General features: G+C 39.8%; 2 protein-coding genes across 3 annotated transcripts in view; one reads left to right on the top strand and one right to left on the bottom strand.

Annotated features, from left to right (window-relative positions):
* entpd6 (ectonucleoside triphosphate diphosphohydrolase 6) overlaps window positions 1–3064 on the top strand; it is a 53649-nt gene extending 50585 nt beyond the window's left edge. Inside the window, exons 13-14 of the mRNA XM_043696428.1 lie at window positions 261–373; window positions 477–3064. Coding sequence (XP_043552363.1) covers window positions 261–373; window positions 477–560 — 197 coding nt within the window. The 3' untranslated portion in view covers window positions 561–3064. The remainder of the gene's footprint in view (window positions 1–260; window positions 374–476) is intronic.
* A 10938-nt stretch (window positions 3065–14002) lies between these two features.
* LOC122553242 (barrier-to-autointegration factor-like) overlaps window positions 14003–18778 on the bottom strand; it is an 18805-nt gene continuing 14029 nt past the window's right edge. For both annotated transcript variants that reach the window (XM_043696827.1, XM_043696828.1), the window contains exons 2-3: window positions 17515–17658; window positions 14003–15148 (exon numbers count right to left, since the gene is read on the bottom strand). In XM_043696827.1, the coding sequence (XP_043552762.1) occupies window positions 15002–15148; window positions 17515–17640 (273 nt within the window). In that variant the 5' untranslated portion in view covers window positions 17641–17658 and the 3' untranslated portion in view covers window positions 14003–15001. The remainder of the gene's footprint in view (window positions 15149–17514; window positions 17659–18778) is intronic.

The following is an 18778-nucleotide window of genomic DNA, read 5'->3' as shown; positions in this document are numbered from 1 at the left end:
TTAATTATTTACAGCTGCAAGAATATTTTTCATCTCATGATACTGTCATACTGTGAATGTTGTTTCAGCTATTACAAGCAGGATATTATTTCTTCAGGTGTACTCCCTTTATATTGAGATGAAATACTATCCTCCACATGAACTTCTGAACTTGTTTGCAGTGACTGTGTAACATACTGAAAGTTGATAAGTATCTGAGCTAACTGTTGTCATAAGTCAGATAGTCCATATAAGTAAAATTCATTTGTTTCTTTATTTAGTGTGTCAGGGTATGGAATCTGAATCAACAGATAAACCATTTCTTTGCATGGATCTCGTGTACATAACTGTATTGCTAGAAGAACTTGGTTTTCAGAAAGATGCAGTTTTGAAGGTAAGTTTGAACAACTTCATAAAATTAATACGTTTTTAGTGTTCCTATTGTAATTCATTGACAATAATTTCTAATCTGAAATTATTTGTGACTCTTGTTACAGCTCGCCAGGAAGATCAATGGTGTTGAAAGCAGTTGGGCACTGGGCGCCACATTCCATTATGTTGATTCTCTTCAGAGAAATTAATGTGAAAAATTAACTCCTGTTTATGTTAGAAAATAATTCAGTCAGATTGAATTTATGGCCTTGTGTAAATGGTGCTGCTCTTGTGGAGTGAGTAATCTCCAAATGTGGGTCTGGGCTTTTCAGATTGTAATACTGTTCTAATGTAATGTTGTGGTATAAAAATGGTGTTTAATGATTCAAATGCTCACCAATCAAAGCAATTGGCTAACATATTGACAATTACTTTTCTGTCAATGGGTGAAGAGAATGTTCTTTGATTAGTTAATCAATATAAGAGATAATGTTTGTATACTAAAGGATCTACACTTGCAAGCTGACCCATAACCAAAGACTGATTTCCACAGAACGACATGTTGCAACTTTTCATGATCCTCTTCAAACCATAAAAGTAAAACTTTTTTTTGTATAACATGCAGAGTTGATTCTTACTACTGCCGAACCTGTAGATAAAAGTCGGCAGGAGAATGGGGTTGAGAACGGTGAAGCAGGCTAAATGGGCCAAATGGCGTAATTCTGCTCCCATTTCCTATGGTCTGTTCGGCATCACTAATTTTGATTCAACACACTGCCTATAGTCAGTGAATTGCGAAATTGTGATGGTTTCCAATATCTTCACCTGTCATGGTCATCCAATGTATTTTATGGCAGGATGCTACAATGATAGATACCCAGGTGTCATGTGTTTGCCAAGTGCCACAGAAACTTAGAAGTCAAAAATGCTAGAAATACATAGGAAAGCCAGGTAGCATCTGTGGAGCCAGAAACAGTTAATATTTCAGGTCAGTTACTTTTGTCAGTACTAGATAAAGTTAGAGGTGTAGCACTTTAATGAAACACAGGGCATTAGATGGAGAAAGAGTAAGGGAAATGTCTGATGGGATAAAAACAGAAGAAATTAAATGACAAGGGATGATGCAACGTAAAAGGTAACACTAATGGGACAAGTAAGAAATTAAGCATCGGTCTAGGGAAGTTTTAAATGAGAATAGCAATATTAATATCTACAACTGCCATCCAAAAAAGAATTATCTGAAATTATTGAACTTCATCTTAAATCCAGGAACTTGTGAAAGTCCAATCAAAGGTAAGGTGACCTCCCTTGCATTGAACTTCATTGGAACTGTATGACAGCATTTTCCAAGCTTTTTGCCTATTGTGACCCCATTTTGAGAATTAAATTTTTGTGATCCCTTAGTGAGAACTGAAAACAAGGGCCTGTTAGAGGAAAGCTTGGTTATTGTACCTTGATCAAAATTCCAGAGCAGTCATTACTTCAGATCTCATGACCCCAGAATTTTAGTTCCTGGCCTCTCTTTGGGAAGCTCTGGTGTAAGACTCCAAAATCAATGATAATGGGTTAGAATTAAAATGGCAGACCATCCGAAATCTAGGTCATGTTTTGTGGACTGAATGTGTTCAACAAACCAGTTACCTGGGAACTGCAGTTAGTCTTTCAAATATAAAAGAGGCTCTAACATGAGCAGTAAGCTGTAAAAAGGTAAAATTGCAACAGTCCCAGAGGACCATAGGACTGTTCTCTCATCAGAAAGAGAGATGACTGGTGGTAGTTTAACCTAAGGGTCACCATGCCTGAGGTGAGGAGAAAGGTTGAGAAGGAGAGTCCTTCAATGGCAACCTCAGCCAGTGCAGCAATGAACCCATTCTGTTGGAATCCCTCTACATTGCAAACCAGCAAACTGACCACAGCACACACTATGTTAAATTGAAAGTGGTATATCACTTTACTGGAATGGAGGGTTTGATGCCTTGAATATTAGAGATGAAAAGGCATATGTTCCAACTCTTTCATTTGCATGGAAGGAAGTGGAGCATTAGGGGAATAGATCAGTGTCCTCTTTGGCAGGCTCATTGAGGTGGATAGGATCAACATTTGTTTATTGTTGGTCTGCACTTTAGTAGCAGAGCGATTCTTTAAATCCGAAGGCTGATGAGGTGAAAGGCAAGGACAAAGAATCTTGTTCTTCTGAGGACAAGCAGGAAGGAAATCTTTAAGGGGAAAGGAAGGCATTGGTAGCATAAGCATGAAAGCTAATAGTGTATCATCAGAACTGATGCAACAGAGAAACTGGGAGAATGAAAGAGTGCCAACTGAGTATTGTCAGTGCCCATTGTTATTTTAGATTTCCAACATCCACAGTATTTTGCTTTGTAACAGTAGGAGTGACTTGAGTGCCTGTTGAAAATTGTCTGATACTCCTGGAATTTAACTGTGTTAAAGGCACATCCATGAGGTGAACAGAAATTCCCAACAGTTGACTAATTTGTCTGCATTATTATTTATACCATTGATTCAGTCGGTCTAGTTCCTTCAATATGGGGTCTTCCTTCACCACCTCATCGCAAGTTGATTGCTAGTTTATACTTCTCTTTTATAATGTTACATGACTCATGCAAGGTGTTCAAACTTCAGTTCAATTGAAAATAGAATCTGCAAATGGAAATGCAGATCTATAAATGCTGTAAATAAATTTATTTTTTGTGTACGACTTAGTGCTTTAGCTATTTTAAGCATATTGGTTGATTCATTCGTTATTGCTACTGTTAAGTCTTTGATCAGAAAGGTGAAGCTTTCTCATTTGATGGACTTCTCATGGAAGACATTGTACCATCAATATTGCAAAAAAATTGAATTATTCAATGTCAGAACAACATAGAAGTAGTCCATTTGATCCACCAACTTTAATAACAGCACCTTTCAAGATCAACCAAGTCATTGGTAAAGCACAGCTTTTCCAGCAACACATTTTTAAGCTCTGATCTCCAACATCTGCAGTCCTCACTTTCTCCCAGTCATTGGTAATCCCATATAGCTTCCTATTTCTGTGTAATTTTATTCAAGTTCCTTTTGAAGATTATTATTAAATCTGCTTTTTCTATCCAAGAGGGAACACATTTGAAATCCTAACCATAGGTTGTAGAATATAGAACAGCACAGTACAAGCCCTTCGGCTCATGATGTGCCGAGCATTTATCTTAATTTAAGGTCAACCTAATCTACACAACCTTCAATACACTGCCATCCATATGCTTAAGTGTTCCTAATGTCTCTAACTCTCCTATCCCCACTGGCAGTGAATTCCACGCACCCCCACCTTTGCGTAAAGAACTACTGACATCTCCCCTATACCTTCCTTCAATCACCTTAAAATTATGATCCCTCGTCACAGTCATTTCTATCTTGGGGAGAAGTCTCTGGCTGTCTATCTATGCCTCTCATTACCTTGTACATCTCTATGAAGTCACCTCTCTGCCATCTTCTCTCCAGTGCAGAAAGCCTGAGTTCACTCAATCTTTCTTCATCAGACAAGCCCTCCAATCCAAGCAGCATCCTGGTGAATCCCCTCTGCACCATGTCTAAAGCATCGACATCCTTCCTATAATGTGGTGACCAGAACTGGATACAATATTCCAAGTGTGGTCTAACCAGGGTTTTACAGAGCTGTATATACCTCTACCTCCACACATGTCATCTACTGTGTCCATTGTTCTCGAAGTGGTGTCCTCTACATTAGGGAGAACAATAGACAATAGGTGCATGAGTAGGCCATTCTGCCCTTCGAGCCTGCACCACCATTCATTATGATCATGGTTGATCATCCTCAATCAGTATCCTTTTCCTGCCTTATCTCCATAACCCTTGATTCCACTATCCTTGAGAGCTCTATCCAACTCTTTCTTAAACGAGTCCACAGACTGGGCCTCCACTGCCTTCTGGGGCAGAACATTCCACACACCCACCAGTCTCTGGGTGAAGATGTTTCTCCTCATCTGTCCTGAATGGCCTACCCCTTATTTTTAAGCTGTGTCCTCTGGTTTGGGACTCACCCATCAGCGGAAACATGTTTCCTGCCTCCAGAGTGTCCAATCCTCTAATATTCTTATGTCTCAATCAGATCCCTTCTCAGTCTTCTAAACTCAAGGGTATACAAGCCCAGTCGCTCCAATCTTTCAACATAAGATAGTCCTGCCATTCCAGGAGTTGACCTTGTGAACCTACACTGCACTCCCTCAATAACCAGAATGTCTTTCCTCAAATTTGGAGACCAAAACTGCACACAATATTCCAGGTGCGGTCTCACCAGGGCCCTGTATAGCTGCAGAACCTCTTTGCTTCTATACTCAATCCCTCTTGTTATGAAGGCCAGCATACTATTCGCTTTCTTCACTACCTGCTATACCTGCATGCTTGCCTTCATTGACTGGTGTACAAGAACACCCAGATCTCTTTGTACTGTCCCTTTACCTAACTTGACTCCATTTAGGTAGTAATCTTCCTTCCTGTTCCTGCCACCAAAGTGGATAACCATACATTTATCCACATTAAACTGCATCTGCCATGCATCTGTCCACTCACCTAACCTGTCCAGGTCACCCTGTAATCTAATATCCTCCTCACACTTCACCCTGCCACCCAGCTTTGTATCATCAGCAAATTTGCTAATGTTACTATTAATACCATCTTCTATATCATTAATATATATCGTAAAAAGCTGCAGTCCCAGCACTGATCCCTGCGGTACCCCACTGGTCACCGCCTGCCATTCCGAAAGGGAGCCGTTTATCACTACTCTTTGTTTCCTGTCAGCCAACCAATTTTCAATCCAAGTCAGTACTTTGCCCCCAATACCATTCACCCTAATTTTGCTCACTAACCTCCTATGTGGGACTTTATCAAAGGTTTTCTGAAAGTCCAGGTACACTACATCCACTGGATCTCCCTTGTCCATCTTCAGAGTTACATCCTCAAAAAGTTCCAGGAGATTAGTCAAGCATGATTTCCCCTTCATAAATCCATGCTGACTCTGACCTATCCTGTTACTGCTATCCAGATGTGTCATAATTTCATCCTTTATAATTGACTCCAGCATCTTTCCCACCACTGAGGTCAGACTAACTGGTCTATAATTTCCTGCTTTCTCTCTCGATCCTCTCTTAAAAGGTGGTACAACATTAGCCACCCTCCAGTCCACAGGAACTGATCCCGAATCTATCGAACTCTGGAAAATAATCACCAACGCATCCACGATTTCTTGAGCCACCTCCTTCAGTACCCAGGGATGGAGACCATCAGGCCCTAGGGATTTATCAACCTTCAGACCTAACAGTCTCTCCAACACCAATTCCTGGCAAATATAAATTCCCTTAAGTTCAGGTCCTTCAACCACTGTTACCTCTGGGAGATTGCTTGTGTCTTCCCCAGTGAACACAAATCTGAAGTACCAATTCAACTCTTCTGCCATTTCTTTGTTCCCCGTAATATATTCCCCTGTTTCTGTCTTCAAGGGCCCAATTTTAGTCTTAACCATTTATTTCCCTTTCACATACCTAAAAAAGCTTTTACTATCCTCCTTTATATTTTTGGCCAGTTTACCTTCGTACCTCATTTTTTCTCTGCGTATTTCCTTCTTAGTAATCCTCTGTTGTTCTTTAAAAGCTACCCAGTCTTCCGTTTTCCCACTCATCTTTGTTATGTTATACTTTTTCTCTTTTAACTTTATATGTTTCTTAACTTCCCTCGTCAGCCACGGCCACCTCTGCCTCCTCATAGGATCTATCTTTCTTTTTGGAATGAACTGATCCTGTATCTTCTGTATCATACCCAGAAATATCTGCCATTGTTCCTCCACTGTCATCCCTGCTAAGGTATTGCACCATTGAATTTTGGCCAGCTCCTCCCTCAGCTCCATAGTTCCCTTTATTCAACTGAAATATTGTCACTACCGATTGTACCCTCTCCCTTTCAAATTGCAGATTGACCATTATTGTATTATGGTCACTACCTCCTAATGGCTCCTTCACTTCGAGGTCCCTGATCAATTCTGGTTCGTTGCACAATACCAGATTCAGAATTGCCTTCTCCCTGGGAGGCTCCAGCAACAGCTGTTCTAAGAATCCATCTCAGAGGCACTCCACAAAGTCTCTTTCTTGAGGTCCAATACCATCCTGATTCTCCCAGTCTACCTGCATGTTGAAATCTCCAATAACAACTGTAGTAACATCTTTGCGACAGGCCAATTTCAGCTCCTTATTCAACTTACACTCTACATCCATACTACTGTTTGGGGGCCTGTAGATAACTCCCAAGAGGGTCTTTCTACCTTTAGAATTTCTGAGCTCTATCCATACTGACTCTACATCCCATGATTCTAGGTCCCCCCGCGCAAGGGACTAAATATCATCCCTTACCAACAGGGCCACCCAACAGGATGCCAACTTGTCAAACATTTCGGAGAACATCTCTGGGACACTCACTAAACAACCTCACCGACCTGTGGACGAACACTTCAATTCCCCCTCCTACTCCACCAAGGACATGCAAGTCCTGGGCCACCTCCACCACCATCTCTAATCACCTGATGCCTGGTGAAAGAACGCCTCATCTTGGGACCCTCCAAACACGAGATCAATGTCGCAGTTTCCTCATCTCCTCTCCATCCACCTTATCCCAGATCCAACCCTCCAATTCAGCGTCGCCCTCTTGAACTGTCCTGCCTATATTCCTTCCCATCTATCACCATACCACATCCCCCAACACCTTCATCTACCTATCGCATTCCCAGCTACCTTCATTCCAGCCTCTCACCCTCCCATTTATCTCTCTGCCCCCATGGGACCCCCACCTTCCTGATGAAGAGCTCATGTTCGGAACATAGACTCTCCTACTCCTTGGATGCTGCCTGACTGGCTATCATTTTCCAGTACAACACTTTGACTTTTATAGAGTTGCAGCAAAACCTTGTAGCTCTTAAACTCAATCCCCCTGTTAATGAAACCTTACCACCTGGCTCAGTGGAACAAAGTTATCAAACACTTAGCCTTCACATTTCTGTTGTGCCTTTCCTGTAGAACAGTTGTTCCCAATTTAACTCCATAGCTCCTAATAGCAGTGTAATTTCCCCTACCCCAATTAAATACCTTCCCATACTGTATGCTTCTATCCCTCTCCATGACTATGATAAAGGTGAGGCAGTTGTACCTGTCACCAAAATGTTCTCCCACCAAGAGATCTAACACTCGACCTGACTTGGTTGCCTAGCATTAAATCCAATTATGGCCTCCCCCTAGTCAGCCTCTACATATTGAGTCAGGAATCCCTTCTGGGGACACCTGATAAGTCTGTTCCATCCAGACCATCTGAGCTGAGGTTCCAATTAATATTGGGGAAGTTGAAGTCACCCATACCAAAAACTCTAACATCTACACCTTTCCAAGATCTGCTGTCCGATCTGTTCTTCCATTTCTCTGCTGCTATTGGGGGTCTATAGAAAACACCCATAAAGTGACTTAGTAAAACCCTCCTCAACAACCTTTTCTGCAGCTGTGATCCACTCTCTAATTAACAATGCTACATTTCCCCCCCCCCCAATTCTTTTTAAAAGATCTAAACTTATTTAAATTTTATTTTTCTCATCCAGTCTGATTACTTTTCCATCACCTTAAATCTGTGACCTTTGGTTTTCTACCCTTCAGCTTTTCTCTAAATTAAAAGCAATTTTACTAGTGTAAACTGGTCATTGATTTAAACTTCTGTATCATGTCTCATGTTAGTAATTCTGTTTTCAGGAAAACAGCCTTTTCTCTCCTCTATCCATAACTGTAATCCTTGAAATTTTCTAGTGCCTTCTGTACTTTGCTGTGGTTCCGTTCACCGAGCTGGAAGTTTTTATTGCAAACGTTTCGTCCCCTGGCTAGGCGACATCATAAGTGCTTGGGAGCCTCCTGCGAAGCGCTTCTTTGATGTTTCCTCCGGTGTTTATAGTGGTCTGTCCCTGCCACTTCCGGTTGTCTCTCCGGTGTTCATAGTGGTCTGTCTCTGCCACTTCCGGAGGAAACATCAAAGAAGCGCTTCGCAGGAGGCTCCCAAGCACTGATGATGTCGCCTAGCCAGGGGACAAAACGTTTGCAACAAAAACTTCCAGCTCGGCGAACAGAACCACAGCAACGAGCACCCGAGCTACAAATCTTCGTACAAACTTTGAACCTTCTGTACTTTTTCCAAAGACCCCTCAACCTTCGCAAAGGAATAAACTGCCTCCTGTCCATTTTACTGAAAGCACTGTTGATCCGTGACTGTCAATTAGGAAGGAAAAAGACAAAGACGATTATGTACAAATAATTTAGAGTACACTTGAATTTTTCTTTCACCTTGTACAAATGTACCAATTTCAAACAATCAACTTCTATGACAGAAAATGATGCTGCTGATTTGTTATCAAGTTGATTGATTGAATTGTTGCCATCAAAAAAAACTTACAAGGATCAAAGAAAGCAAGACGGTTGAATATACTTTTGTTTGCAGAGAATGGGTCCCTGTGAATTTCATTTCTAATAAGTGTAACTCAGCCACATTAATGAGCTTGACTGATTGTTAAATAAGTTGTTAGCCTAGCTTTTGGCTCACAGTATTATTTAGCAATTGAGGTCCAATTGCAGAATCAAGCTTGATATATCTTATCTTAAGCTTGGGTTTTGATATATCTTAAGCTTGGGTTTTGCAAGCATGGGCCAGTTGAGTACAGTCTGTGCTCTACAATGAACAATCAAAGGATAATGATAGCTATCACAGTGAAACAAGCTCAATTGATCAGTTGTGTGGAAGGTAAAATATATTTTTGGACTGACAGCATCTTGTTTGGTGAAGTCAGAGAAAGGATTCCATGTGCAGGCCAGACCTTGATGGTAGGTATCTTGTGAGAGGAAAGAAAATAACCTTTGAGGGAGAGCCATGACCCCCTCACAACAAGGCTGGACAGGGAAGCAATCTTTAATTGCACAATAATCCTTCAAATCCTCCTACTTCGTGTAAAATTGGGGCAAGTGAGTCACCTGATTATTGTTACAGACTCCCAACCTGTTAACTCAAACCCAGTGACCATAAGATTCTGCTATGGTCAAATTATAGAAAATAAAATCAAGCTGGTGGGCACACCTAGAAGTCTCGTGGGGCACTGCATATGGTGTTCATTCCAGCAAAATTTGGGTTATAATGTTGGTTCTAAGTTGCATTCATTACAACTTTCTAAATATCACATGCTGTAAACAGATGATTATGTATTTAAAACTACCAAATATTTCCCAACACTTAGACATGAAGCTTGTAGGGGAGTATCACATTGAACTATAAACGTACTACCCTTAATTCTAAGTTTTTTAAATAATTCCCTCCATTACCTTCAGTAAATACAAAATCTCAGGTGATACACCTGCACTGTGTAATCATATTGAGAGAAAACTAATCCTCATTGCATTTAATCTAATTTGCTCTACTTGGTATAGAACTAGAACTGCTGTTTGTGAATCAGTGTTACTACAGCTACTGTAAGACCAAGCTATTTATACAGGTATTCTGTTTTCCTTTCCCATCTTCACATTGCAGACTCACTCTCCGCTTTTCATTCCAATTTCCTGGTTAATGTGTTTTATAAAAAGATATCAATAGTTCTATATTTGCATCTACTGTATCTTCATGGGACTAAACATATTTCAGCATAAACAAAAATTTCAAAAGAACTGCAGTTATTGGAAATAAGAAGCAAAAACAAATTACTGGAAAAACTTAGCAGGTCTGGCAGCAGGTGTGGAGAGAAATCAGAGTTAATGTTTCAGGTCCAGTTACCTTCAAGTTAATATTTCATTATTTGGAATATGACCATTTAAAAATCCTGTGTATAACGTATGAAAATAGTTTTAAGTATTAGACAGCGACCATCATTACAAAGAAGTTTTGGCTGGCCATGAACAGCTTACTTATAAATATTTACCACTGTTGAATATAAACACTTCAATTGCTTGATAAGGGTTTGATTCCAAAATACACTCCAATGTATGGAGTCTGACAGACCTCAGAATTTACTTATTTTAATTTTTTTCATATGTTGAACAGCCAAAATCTAATCAGCACTAAGGGAACGTAATATTTTCTTCAGTGTACTATTGCGTATTTGTCATTTGGGTAGCACGGTGGCTCAGTGGTTAGCACTGCTGCCTCACAGGACCAGGGTCCCAGGTTCAATTCCAGCCTCGGGTGTCTGTCTGTATGGAGTTTGCACGTTGTCTGTGTGGGTTTCCTCAGTGTTCTCCAGTTTCCTCTCTGTCCAAAGATGTGCAGGCCAGGTGAATTGCCATGTTAAATTGCCCCTTAGTGCTAGATGCATTAGTCAGAGGGAAATGGGGCTGGGCGGGTTACTCTTTGGAGGGTCGGTGTGGACTGGTTGGGCTGAAGGGCCTGTTTCTACACTGTAGGGAATCTAATCTAATCAAGTTTTGAAATAACATCTTTTGAATGGCTGTAGCACAATCCTAGCATTATTACAGCACAGGTGGAGACCATTCAAACTGTCACATCCTTACTAGCATTCTGATGGAAAAATTTACCTAATGCCATTTGCCTGCCTTTTTTTGCATAGCCCTGCAATTGTTTCCTTTCCAGACAGTGATTTTGAAAGCCTCAACTGACTGTGCCTCCACTGTGCTGTCATGGCAGTGCATTCCAGATCCTAATTACTCTCCATCAAAAATATTTTCCTGGTGTCACTGTTGCTTTTACCAACTACTTTCAATGTGTGCCCTCTGATTCTTCCATGACAGAGTGTAGTTTTTCCCTATTATGTCCAGATCACTCCTGATATTCTTAATCTATTCAAATTGCCCCAGTCTTTCCTAAGAGTCCCAAATTCTCCATCTTTCTATATAACTGGTTCTATGATAAAAAATTTAATTACTACACCCTCTCTAAAGCTTTCTCATTCTTTCTTAAATGTGTGCCCAGAACTAGGTATACTTCTTGTTTTGAGGCTAAACCAGTATTTTATAAAGGTGTAATATAACTTAATTGCTTTTGTACACCATGCATCTTGATAAATTCCAGGATGCTATATACTTTATTAACTATGCCCTCAACCTATTTACCATCTTCAATGACTATGCATTGTTCAACCCAGGTCATTCTGTCCTGACAATCCCTTTAGAATTGTACCCTTTTTATTCCATCATCTCTTTGCATTCTTCCTATTAAAATGAATCTCATATGCCACTTTTCTAATCCACAAACCATCCATGTGCCTTTAAAGTCCTCATTCACAATTATTAAAATTGTGTCCTGTGACCCAAAGGCTAACTCATTACTAGATAGCAGAAAGAACACGGCTCTAAACAATTAACCCCCAGAGAACTCCATTATGAACCTTACTCCAGTTTACCCACTAAGCTATTTCCTGTTACTGGACAAATTAAGTTTGCCTAACAACAAAGTTAAACCAAAACAGAAAATTCTGGAAAAGCTCAGCAGGTCTGGCAGCATCGGTGGACAGAAATCAGAATTAAGATTTAGGGTCCAGGGACCTTTCCTCAGAACTGATAGTAGCTAGGAAAATGTTGGTTTATATGCAGAAGATTGTTTGTGTGTGTGTGTGTGTGTGTGGGTGGGTGGGGGGGGGGCGGGTTTATGGAGTAAACAATAGGGAAAGCCTAAAGAGAGAACAGTTGGGCAGACAAAAGGGTGGATAACGATCTGACTAGAAGGATGAATAGTTATTAATGATGACTGTTAATGGCTAACAATGGGTTGTGTGTAATAGCAGACTATGTGATAACAAAGCCTGGTATGTGGAGGTAGGGGGCAAGAACATAGGACAGTTCAAGTTCTAAAGTTATTGAACTCGATATTGAGTCCAGAAGGCTGCAGGGTCCGCAAACAGAAAAAGCATTGTTCTTCCAGCTTGTGCTGAACTTTGCTGGAACACTGCAGCAAGCCTGAGACAGATATTGGTCATGGAACAGGGTGGAGTGTTGAAGTGGCAGGCAACTCAAAGCTCAGGGTCTTTTTTTGTGGATAGAATGTAGGTCTTCTGTAAAAAAGTCACCCAGTCTACACTTCGTTTCCACAATGTAAGGGAGACCGCATTAAAATTTTTTAAAGATCTCCACACCTCCATTGTAATTCCTCTCAAATTGTTGCAATTCTCTAATATCCTTAGAAATTTGTTCCTTTCGTAGGATGAAAGTGGCTGTGAAGAAAATGTTTGTATTTTTGTGACATGGAATCATATAATTACAACACTTGTAAAATATTTGATTTTAATGATCAAATGTTTTTATGCTCCTTCTAATGGGTAGAATTATTGGCCTTTAAGTGGTAGTGTTACGGCACGAGGCAAACTCTCCTGCTTAATTTAAACCAGCAACATAGAAGAATAATCTCGTGCAGTAATCTGTGAAAATTCGAGAGGCCAAGAACTATTTAAAGTAAAAATTAACAACTTTATTTCTTAAAGTATAACAGAGAATAATTAACTAACAACTATTTACAACTCCTTCCTCTAACCTATCTTTTACTTTCTCTTCTATAATGCTAGTTCAATAAAACTCCCGATTAAGATTTACTGAAAAATTCAAATTTCAAAACCAGCCAGCTGTTGAATCTTCTCTTTGCAGATTTGCTCTCCAGGTTGATGTTGATGCCTTTCTCTGTGCAAATTCCTTCTCTAGACAGGTTCCTCTCAAACAATTCTGACTAGCAGTCTACATCTGTTGTTCTTGTGGCAGTTCTCCTCCCAACTGTTCAATTTTCCCCATCTTATATCCCCAAAGCATCGGATTGTATCATTGGGTTTTAAGATTGTCAGTATACTCAATTCAAACTTGATTGGAGTTTGTATTTTTTGGGGTTTAATTTAAACTGATTGGCCTAATTCAAATCTGTTTTTGTCTCCAGGCAACCAGCTACCCTAGCTACTGAACCACATGTTACATTATATCTTGTTCAGAACACTTGAAGCTGTCAGGTAGTTCTGCTAGCTTTTAACTCTCTTAAAAGGTATAGTACACCTACATCTTCGTAACAGGTAGAAACATTACTTTTCCCCTTTATTTACTTTCTATTACTATCAAGACTGTGGACCGATGCATTTACATAAAATGATTTCTTCACTTCAGCATTCAATGTAGTTAGTGCACATGAAAAGGATGAAGTTCAGACTTTGACCTTGCTGGATTTTTTACATGTGAAGCAAAGGACTGTGGCAGTGTTTTACCAACTATTTTAACTCAGTTGCAATTAGTGATGCACAACAAATGCAAGTGTTTTCAGTGATGTCTACATCCTACTAGCAAATATATAAAACAGTTCAAAATAGTGTCGATGTAACCACTGACATTTTTTGAGGAATCATTCCAGAGCACCTAAACGCCGACCTAGAGATTCAGTAGCCTAATTTCATAAAGACAACACAATTACTGCAACAAACCCCTTTAATCAGTAAACATGAACAGATGGTAATATGCTATATCAGCAAAAATACAGAGTGCAGAATTCTTGAATATGATACACACATCTTTAGACAAATTCAAATTGGTGTAACAATCTTGGCTCAGTAGACTCCTTTATAAACCAATGATTTGGGAAACCTTAATGTTAGATGTGAAGCTCGGATGAAATTCAAAAAAATTTAAACCTCTTGTGTCAGCTTCTTGTAGAGTAAGAATTCTGTCTGTAAACATTTAAAAATACATTTATGGCGTTCAAAAATCAATTCTTTACATTAGAAAACAAAAGTTCATTTGATATCTAACTTTTCCTTTGATTTTTGTTTAACATTACTAGTTTTGTGCATTGTTTCGTACTAAGCTTTTTGCCTTCTTGTAAAAGGAAGGGAACACATTAAGTTTGACCATAACCATTTACAGGTAGTTCTGGGATAACGTTTCAGCAGTGCGATTTGGCAATAACACTGCTGAAGAATTAGGGAATGGTATTTTGGAGAATGCTTTTACCTCTGTTGGTAATAGCGCGATTCCAGCCGGATCGATTTGTGCAGTTTGCTCTGTGCATGAGCCGAAATTTCCATGCCATTCTGCGCATGCATGATATCCATGCTGGTCTTCATGCCATTCTGCGCAAATACCGATGTCAAATGCTGACAGAGCAGCTTTCTGGGAGAGGTAATGTGCAGAGAGCAGTTTTCTTGCGCTTTTTAAATGTACTGTGTTAAATTTACCCTTGTTTCGTTAATAAATATGATTTCAACCTTCATTCAGGCTGTGTTATACTTTGCATTAGAATTTTGGGTGATTCTTGAGCAATTGTTAGTGATATTTTTTGCTGGTCTGACCCTAACACCAATTTACCCACAGGCCCCATTATTTCTATTAAGGGATTTTCACTGGAGTGAGGTTTCACTGGAACATAACTACAGCATTATAGGAGAACCATTTACATTGCAGCCTGCATCAAAGATTAACATTACATGTAAAATCAATTAAACTATAAAACAATTATTTTCAACAGGATTTTAAAGTTGTGGAATTCACATACATTTAACATAAGCTTCACATGTTTAGGCAAGCATGGGAAAACAGATGTTATTCTGCAACACTTATTTAATTTGAACAATTAAGCTAGATGCTTTAGATAAAAGTGTTAGCTACAGGAAGGCATTGCACCATTCTTGTAAACAGGTGGCACACTGTCCAGCTTGTTTCGTGTTGGCCCCACAGATGTCTTTCAACCAATCTTTAAACAATTCATCATCCTTTTTCAAAACGAGAAATTGGCCTAATAATACATATGCCTAAAAAGAGAAAATATTTTTTTCAGTAAGTACATGAACGTTTGATTTATAGAGGACTTAGTGTCTGCCAAACAAATACCAATGTTTATCAATTACTGGCACAGCAAATTGCACTTAACACTCACATCATGAAGTGCTCTTTCCAGAACGGTTTTGTGCATTTACGACACAGAAACAAGCCCAACAGGAATATGACAGTGCTCACAGTCCTTCCACCTATCTTCATAAATTCCAATCCGCAATCTAGCTTTAAATGAATCTATTCTATTCAGTTTACTATTCCTTGTGCCTCCACATTATTAGTCACTAACCTAATTTGGTCATAACTTATATTTACTGTCCCCAGTTTTGTTCTTGCAAGTGAAACATTTTCTCTATCGTATCTTAACCATTCTCTATATATAAACTCTCTCATAAATTTTAATCACTATAATCAATCTTCACTTTTCTAGAGAGAAGAGCTTCCAGAAAAGATTAATATCATAGCCTTTTGGGGGTTGGGATCTGATCAAAAAGGAGGGAATGGATACACGGTAGCCAAATCAATCCAATGACTGAAAAGACGCTTGCCTACTGGACCCAATAGTTCTCGTCTACCTTCTACCTTTCAACTTTAGCTGCTCAGACTAAAGTTGAAAATGAAACTTCAATCAGAAGCATGCATCCTCATCATACATTCTAAATGACTAACCTGTCTCCTGGGAGTGATTTAGTTATCTCCATTAATACCTGAATTGATGTAAGTCTCTCCTGAACCATAGCTCTTTGAGATTTGTGTGCTCCTCCAAGTCTGGCCTCTTAACTATTCCCTCTTTTAATTGCTCCTGTAACTGTACATTTAGCTGATTTGGCTTTAAATTATGGAATTTCCTCCCTAAAACCTCTCTGCCTCGCTTTTCTTCTATTAAGACAATCTACCTCTCTGACCCAGCCTTTAACCATCTTTCCTAATATTTCCTATGTAACTTTGTGTCGAGTTTGTTCAATTACAGAGCCTAGGGTGATTCTGATTTGGAGATGCCAGTGTTGGACTGGGGTGTACAAAGTTAAAAATCACACAACATCAGGTTATAGTCCAATAGGTTTAACTGGAAGTACTAGCTTTCGGAGAGCTGCTCCTTCATCAGGTGGTTGTGGAGTACACAATTGTAAGACAGCTGTTGGACTATAACCTGGGGTAGTGTGATTTTTAACTAGGGTGAATCTAGCAAACTGAAGGTATTCTGCAAAACTATCATCTAATCTTCACTTTATCTCACCATTGTAGAGAAGAATGCATAGTGACCGGCGAACACAGTATATAAAATTGAAAGTATTATACAAGTAAATCACTTGTTTCATCTGGAAGGAGTGTTTGGGGTTCTGTACTCTGCGAAAAGAGAAACTGAAAGGACATATGCGACATGAGAAGGAATCTGGTGTTGGGTGTTGAGGGTGATGGAAGAGTGGGTCAAGTAAAGGGATCAAGCCAAATTTTGAAAGGTCAGAGGAAAATGTATTTGATTATTGCATCATGCTGTTAGAAACAGAAATAGCATACAATAATCCATTAAATGTGGAATGAAAGGTTGATTTTGGGAAGGTGGGCTGGAGGTGAGGGAAAAAGTGTGGATTAATGATATAGATTTGGTTGAGTGCCCTGCCAACCACAGTTGAGAGAAGTTCTTCGCTAAAGAAGCATTGGTGTTGAGGGTATCTCTGTAAGAACAGAAGCAGTGGAGACAATACAAAACAGTGTATGGAATAGCGTTCTTACAGGGAGCTATAGGAATCAGTACACTTACAATGAACAGTGGTTAATAGTCCATGCACTGAAGTGATAGAGGTTCAGAAAGCAAAGAATCTGAGATAGTCTAGGACAAAGATGATGAATTTCCAGATGGAGACTAGATGGTACACATGCATTAATATGCCAGAAAAAGAAGGGAGGAGAGCAGAGTTAAAGCAATGAATAATCTATGTATCCCACAAAAAAAAGACAAAGTCAGAGCAAGTCGGGATTCCATAAGAACACCTTTTATATGGAAGATGTGAGTGGAACCAGAGGAGTTATCTTCAATGAAAACACACATTCAGCCAAGTTGAGGCTGGTACTGGATATTTAGGATTGGATGATCCCCATTTAAGAAAATGAATAGAAAGCAGTTGACCTGGTTTGGGGAGGAGGCTGTGGGAATTTGGAAGGGTTGAAGTTTATCATGAAATGGCATTTAGGGCCAGGAATATGGCAACTGTGCACACCTTACATCTAAACTGAAAAAGTGAGATGCAACAAGTTTTAAACCAGTACAGAGACTCAGTTCCACTGCATCTCTTAGACATTTAATTTCCAATACATATACAGCATTCTTCTATTGGTTTGTTACCTTATCAAAGCCTTGCTCTTCCAGTTTTCTTCCAAGCGTTGTTCCAATACCAGCCAAGGAAGAAACTGACTTGTTCCCCATTGGTTCAGAAACAAAATTCTTGTGCTTGTGTGATGTTGAAATCATGTTTTAGAGCTGTTAAATCTGTTGGTAACAGTAAGCAAATGTTATGCTTGGTTATCTGGAGAAGCTGTACAAGTTTTGAATTGCAAAAAGCTTCTCTCAATTCAAATTGTTTTACAAATTACAAAATTGAAGAATGATTACGGAGGCCTAGGAAGTGGATCATGTGTGTGTGTGTGGGGGGGGGGGGGGGGTTGTTGGGGCCACTCAGAGAGACCCTGGGGTTATTGTACAAGAGAGAGTCAAAGAAGGGAATTGGGGTTATTGTAAAGGGCAAAGAGAATGTTTTGCCTCCATTGGGACCATCCAGTGGGTGCAAGCTGCCAGAGAAGGAGAGACTGCCAATGACATTTGCAGCCATGCATGCTGAAGTTTACTTGCCAGTTTTCCTACATGACTTGACACCCAACTGTCTGGCTGAACACCCACTTCTGATAGCATTAGGCCCTTAATCAGAGTCCAGTCTGAAAGGCCATTCTCTACCTTTCTTATGGAGGAAATTACAAAAGTAATGAGTTCTTCCCCATCCCATTCCAAACCATTCCCTCTCCAGCCATTCAACCCTCTGCTGCACTAAGGAATTAAATTCTGTACAATGTTTCTGATTGGTGAGAGTTCTTCACAACTCACTCAAATGCCAGAATCAGTAAGATATTTCCTATCGCTAGGAAAGTCTTTCTATAGATTTAAAAAGATTGTTTTTTTCTCTCTCTCTGCCACTTTCTCTCAGAGGTGAGTCAGTATTAGCATATAGGTTATAGCCAGATTTTCCGTGAGTGTATATCTCATCATTCTGGATGAAGGGCTTATGCCCAAAACTTTGATTCTCCTGCTCCGTGGATGCTGCCTGACCTGTTGTGCTTTTCCAGCACCACACTCTTATTTTCCTTGGAGCAGAGAAAGCTGAGGGGGGAGACCCTCAATGACATCTGATTGAAGCATTAAGAGTTAAAAAACAATGACTGCAGATGCTGGAAACCAGATTCTGGATTAGTGGTGCTGGAAGAGCACAGCAGTTCAGGCAGCATCCAAGGAGCTTCGAAATCGACGTTTTGGGCAAAAGCCCTTCATCAGGAAAGGGCTTTTGCCCGAAACGTCGATTTCAAAGCTCCTTGGATGCTGCCTGAACTGCTGTGCTCTT

The sequence above is a fragment of the Chiloscyllium plagiosum genome, chromosome 9 (genome assembly GCF_004010195.1).
Source record: "Chiloscyllium plagiosum isolate BGI_BamShark_2017 chromosome 9, ASM401019v2, whole genome shotgun sequence".
NCBI lineage: Eukaryota > Metazoa > Chordata > Chondrichthyes > Orectolobiformes > Hemiscylliidae > Chiloscyllium > Chiloscyllium plagiosum.
This window is presented reverse-complemented; position numbering and strand designations above follow the sequence as displayed.